Genomic DNA, 6,149 nt, shown 5'->3' with positions numbered 1-6,149 from the left:
TTCAAATTCCTTCAAAACATTACATTACTTCATTAAAATGCTTCATCCAAATACACTCAAAGATTCGCAGTTGTGTTTAAGAATTTTTTAGTGATTATTACCACTTCGTCTATTTAAATTTTTTTAAAAAAACACCAATTTAATTATCTAGTATGATTCTATTTTGATTCCATCTACTTGTCTAAAAGTAAATTAGAAGTCTAATTTAACAATCCCAATTCAACTCTTAATTAAAGTTTGAATTGATTTATTTTTTTTAATCAAATTATTGAATTTAGTTTCATTGACAGGCAAAAATTGAAAGTCCAAACTAGTATATGATATCAAATAATTCAAAGTTAGTCAAAATAATATTTATTTAAACTTATTAAAATAGAATAATGTTCATTAAATTATTTATTTTGGCATTATTTCCTCAACAAATGATTAAATTATCCATTTTTGGATTTAGCCATCACCAACCAATATCCAAAAAGTCCATGACTATAGGCTATAGCAATTTTTAATCTTTCTGAAAATTTTGGATATTTTATTTAAATCAAATAATTTTGGATGTCATCTCTTATCTAATAATCATTGCATAGATTAAATGTAGAAAAATAAAACAAATATGACTTTACAAACAATCAATCACAATTTTTTATTAACTAAAAAATAAAAATAAATATTTCTTTATCAATCACAACCACCTCATAAATTTAATTAAAAAAATAAATTTAAAACTTTCTCTCTTCTTATTATTATTTCTAACACTAAGGATTTAAATTTGTATTCTAAGTTTTTCTCTTAAGTGTATTGCATTGTGTGTGTGTTTAATTTGATTTGGTTCTACAGCATAAAAATTGATTTGAGATGAATTGATTTAATTATTCTTTCCATTTTAAATTATAATAAGTTGATTTATAAAAAAAGTGATTCTAAATTATAAATTACTTTTTAATTATAATAAAATATTAATATTAATATTTTATCATATTTTAATTTATAATATTTCAATCAAAGATAATATTATAAATATTTTGTAATTCTTCTTTTCCATTTAAACTAATTATATTCTTAATCCATATAATATAGTTAAAATGTAGTATTATAATTTAAAACAAAGAAAGTAAAAATAACTAGAATGTGACCAATTTTAATTTAACTACTTTATAAAAAATTGGATTAAATATTAAATTTCAATGTACAAATAATATTTTAAATAAAAAATTTTAAAGTTTAAATTTAAGTTAGAATAAATTTTAGAGACATATTCAATTCTATGTTATATTTCAATTATGTTAAAATATATTTTACACTTCTAATTTCGTCCCAATTTAGACTAAATTATTTACACCGTTTATGCGACTAATTTTAGAAGAGAAAATGAATAATGTACTAATAACATAAATTAATTTTACACTGTTAAATAATAATGATTATATATACCGTCAAGTCAGATTAAAAATTTTAAATTACTTATATAATATGAGAGAGTTATATATTCTTATTAAACGGCAATGTAAAATTTTTATACTGTAAATACATCTTCACTAAACTTAATTTAAAATAGGTGGTGAGACATCCGTTTTTTTATTTGTCTAAGTAAAATATCTATCTCATGTGTTTTAAATAACTAAATCTATAGTTAATTAAGAAGGTCCAAAACTAAACTTTCCTCTGATTTGACCCAAATGTTAAAGATGTTGTTTTTAAGGTTTCTTTAACCCACCCATCAACTTAATCAAATATTAATCAAACGTTACCATCATAATTTACTTGACATTAGAGTGAAAGTAGTGCGGTAACATGTTGTATCCACAAATAACCATAATTATTTATCCACAATATAAGCACAATTGTGAAGTCTTACTAGCTTCTTTGTGGTACCATAATTGTGAGGTCAATAATGTCAAAGAAAGTTGCTTAGTGGAGATTATGCCGTCCAAATTAGGCTTTTGTTCTACTCTTTCTCTTCCCACAATTAAGATAATTAATTGAGTTGTGTACTCCAAAAAAAATCTATATAAACCTTTCAAATTCCATCTTCAAACACATCACAACTAACAATAGAGAAGTCACATTTCAGCTTGTGTTAGATATGGCCACCAACAACCCTTGTTTTCATTCCTCTTTCCTCTTTTCTCTATTGCTTCTACTACATTTTACTTTGGGTACATTTTTCCTCTCTTTTTATGTGTGAAATTTATACCTATATATTTTTAGTATGTATTAAGATTGTTTCAGTTGCTACGTCTTTGCGACTATGACATATTATTCATTTTGAGTGTGAGAATTATCATAATTTTAATTTCTTTTTTAATTGAGATGTCAGGAACAATATTCATGGAAAAACTTACATGCGACTTTTATGTTTATCGCTACAAATAGTTATTATTGAATACAATAGAATGAAAACATGAAATGTTATTTGAAGGTTCATATTGAAAGAAGCATTGTATAATTTGTATAATTGTAGAAAATCAAATAATTAAGTTGGTGACATTTTTTAAGGAAATAAGTGGTGGACTCATATCAAATTTGTAACCAACTTAGTTGAAATTGTAGCATTAATTAATATTTTTTTCTAAATAATAATGCTACTTATTTTATGCATAGGGAAAAGCCAGCTACAAGTGAATTATTATTCTAGCAGCTGCCCAAAAGCTGAAGAAATCATCAAGCAACAAGTCACTGAACTTTATCATGAACATGGAAACACAGCCATTTCATGGGTTAGAAATCTCTTCCATGATTGCGTTGTCAAGGTGAGTACAAATATACCGTTTTTAAGTTTTTATGATCTCTGTCTAGATTACCGGAAGTTTAACCGTGACAAAATAAATAACAAGATAAGAGTATATATATGCAGTCATGTGATGCGTCCCTACTTTTAGAGACGGTGCACGGTGTAGTATCAGAGCAGACATCGGAGAGAAGTTTCGGAATGAGAAACTTCAAGTATGTCAACACGATCAAAGCTGCTGTTGAGAAAGAATGTCCAATGACAGTGTCATGTGCTGATATTGTTGCTCTTTCTGCTAGAGATGGCATTGCCATGGTTCGTGTCTTTGTCTTCTTTCGTCTGTAATTAAGATCAAATATATTAATTATTCAATAAATTAAAAAATATATATTATTTCGATGAATTTATGTATTATATTATTTAGTTGGGAGGTCCTTCAAACATTGAAATGAAGACAGGAAGAAAAGATAGCAAAGAAAGCTATGTAGCAGTGGTGAAAGAGTTGATTCCAAATCATAATGACTCCATATCCTCAGTGATATCTCGTTTTCAAGACATTGGCGTTGACCTTGAAGCCACAGTTGCTCTTTTAGGTACAAAACATATTCTTGGCTATTGCTTTAAAGTTTGTTACAATACAACTGAAATTAACATTTCCTAAGTAATTTCAAAAGTCTAAGATAACGTGACAACTTCTCTAAACATAATTAACCACCTTTTCATTACATTAATTAACGAATTATTGTCACTGAGTTTAAGAATAAATGGAAGGAAGCCAAATGTAGGTAGAAGCCATGACAATATTATAATGTTTTGCTGTCCTGTCGTGATCACATCCCACCTTGCCACTTAAATCAAACTAAATGGGCAGGCAGGCAGCCACACCTATTATTTAGATTGAAATTCACTATTATATACTCCCACCTTCCATATTAGCAAATTTCACCATTCATTAAATAATTAATATTAAATAATTAATATATTTGATTTATATATAAATTAAATATATTATTTATTCAATAATCTATAAAGACAAAATTTAGTTATAATATAATATGGAGGTAGTATATATTTTTTACTATAACTCAGATAAGAAATCGCCATCTATCTAAATTAGACGGTACAATATAATTCGTATTTGCAAATATTCGTCGAATTTTGTCTTGAATTTGATAAAAAGTATTTTAGTTGAGTTTGAGTTTAAGTTTTCCAAAATTAAGAGACGAGTTGGATAATGAAACACACCTTGACTCAGGCATGGATTATTTTGTTTAGATGATTTAGAATATTAATATTTGAATTTGAAAAAAGAGATTAAACATTGGAAGTTAATATTAATTTTACACTGTCAACCAATAATAATCATTTATATAACATAATATATTGATATATTTTTATTGAATGTTACTGTAAAAAAAATTTATAATGTCGGTGCATCTCTATTAAATCTTTTGATTTTGATGTTTGGAATTTATCGAGATTGCTTTACTATTGGTAATGTAATTTGATATTAAAAAATAATTATTCTTGTTAAAAAAACTATTTTCATTGTTTAGGAGTTTGAAGTTCAATTTTTCAATTTTGCACTTTTAGACATTAAAAGTATGTCTTTTAATAATAAAAAAGTTAAAACATTTAATTCAAATATTTCAAATTGAAGTTCCATTAGTAGTACTATAGTGAAGAGAGAATAGAGCAAAAACAAAAAGACACAAAAAAGCCAAAGCAAAAGAAGGCCCACAAACTTTTTCCAACCAACAAGGTGTACTCTTTGATAAAAAAAACAACCAAACAAAGAGTTTAATTATGCAACAAATACAACAAATACTCATATCAAAAGTACAAACCTATTAAACTATCTCTACATAGTTGTTTCCATAGCATGAACAAAAATATGGTTACTGTATTTTGTTTTAATTACCTAATAATTCAACTTTTCATCAACCAGGAGCACACTCAGTTGGAAGAGTACACTGCATGAACCTGGTCCACAGACTCTACCCAACAGTAGACCCAACACTCGACCCAACACATGCTGCATACCTAAAACGTAGGTGTCCAACACCAAATCCAGATCCAAGAGCTGTCGAATACGTGAGAAACGATCTGAAAACACCTATGATTATAGACAACAATTACTACAAGAACATTTTACAAAACAAGGGTCTTCTTACTTTGGATGCTGAATTGGCCACTGATCCAAAAACAGCTCCTTATGTACAAAAAATGGCAGAGGATAATGGTTACTTCAATGAGCAATTCTCAAGGGCTATTGTTTTGTTGTCGGAGAATAATCCTCTTGTTGGAGATGAAGGTGAAGTTAGAAAGGATTGTCGGTTTGTTAATGCTAAATAAGTGTGTAATTAGATAGTTTGATGTAGCTTGTGTTTTGTGTGTTTGCTTTGTTTAGAATAATTAATGCCTTTGGGCTTAGGTTTGTTTGCTTGTACTTTATTATATGGGTATGTTGCTTTACCCTACAAAACCAAATTATAAAAAAAAATTCACCTTTTCATGGATATATTTGTCTTAATCTACCGTTTATTTAATTCTCATCCATTCATGTAGTATGATGTTTTTTTTTATGTTCCGCTAGCAACTTTTGCGGTGGAGCTTTTTTTTTTTCACCAAACAACCCAAATATATATATATATATATATATATATATATATATATATATATATATATATATATATATATATATATATATATATATATATATATATATATATATATATATATATATATATATATAGGAGGTGGGAATAGGATAGGCTTTATAAGGCAGTTTGGCCTACGATAAACTTACAAGGCCTGAGTCTGGCCTATGACCTTCTATAGGCTCGTTTTTTCAGTCTGATCTTTTTAAAAGTCCGATCTGATCTAGAAATCTATTTAAAAACCTCTTTCTTATTAATATTTTCAACAAGAGGATTATTCTCACAAAGGGCTATCATCGACAAGCCTATTTAAAAGTCACTTGTTAGTAAATAAACATAGAAAATCATGATTATTCTTCTAACAAATGATAAATTTATCATTTTTATTTTAACTTCACTGATTGTTTGCTTAAGATACATTTTGTAAAAAAAAAAAAAAAGAAGTCAGAAACCATAAAAAAATGGAGGTCTTAAAAGCAATCTACCCCCAAAAACTCCTTTTAGGCCCGAAAGAATTAAATAAGCTAAAAAATATCACTCTCAAAACAATTAGATCTAGGGTGTTTGCGGTTCGATTTGAGTCGGTTTTGAAATAAAAATTAATCAGATCCAAAAATAAATTAATTTACGGGTTGGTTCAATTTTAAATGATTGATTAAAAAAATTTGATCCAATTCGATCCAATTTCATACGATTTAATTTGAACCGGTTTTTAGATATCCAAATTAAAAATTATATTTTTTATTGATATTAAAAAAATATTA

At 26.8% G+C, this 6,149-nt stretch overlaps 1 protein-coding gene across 1 annotated transcript; it reads left to right on the top strand.

The window, feature by feature from the left end:
* The first annotated feature begins 1,999 nt into the window (after positions 1-1,999).
* Positions 2,000-5,258, top strand: LOC131619930 (peroxidase 21). Its single transcript, XM_058890971.1, has 5 exons — positions 2,000-2,153; positions 2,599-2,747; positions 2,852-3,040; positions 3,150-3,318; positions 4,674-5,258. The coding sequence occupies exons 1-5, from the start codon at positions 2,081-2,083 to the stop codon at positions 5,078-5,080; spliced, it is 987 nt and encodes a 328-aa protein (XP_058746954.1). The 5' UTR covers positions 2,000-2,080; the 3' UTR covers positions 5,081-5,258.
* The last annotated feature ends 891 nt before the right edge of the window (positions 5,259-6,149 follow it).

The sequence above is a fragment of the Vicia villosa genome, linkage group LG1, assembly GCF_029867415.1.
Source record: "Vicia villosa cultivar HV-30 ecotype Madison, WI linkage group LG1, Vvil1.0, whole genome shotgun sequence".
Lineage (NCBI taxonomy): Eukaryota > Viridiplantae > Streptophyta > Magnoliopsida > Fabales > Fabaceae > Vicia > Vicia villosa.
This window is presented reverse-complemented; position numbering and strand designations above follow the sequence as displayed.

Bases quoted from the DNA above. Each gene is read 5' to 3' on its own strand.
- LOC131619930 (XM_058890971.1), top strand. From the start codon at position 2,081: ATGGCCACCAACAACCCTTGTTTTCATTCCTCTTTCCTCTTTTCTCTA. The intron at 2,154-2,598 runs GTACATTTTTCC...TTTTATGCATAG, and splicing joins TCTACTACATTTTACTTTGG to GGAAAAGCCAGCTACAAGTG. The intron at 3,041-3,149 runs GTTCGTGTCTTT...TATATTATTTAG, and splicing joins CTAGAGATGGCATTGCCATG to TTGGGAGGTCCTTCAAACAT.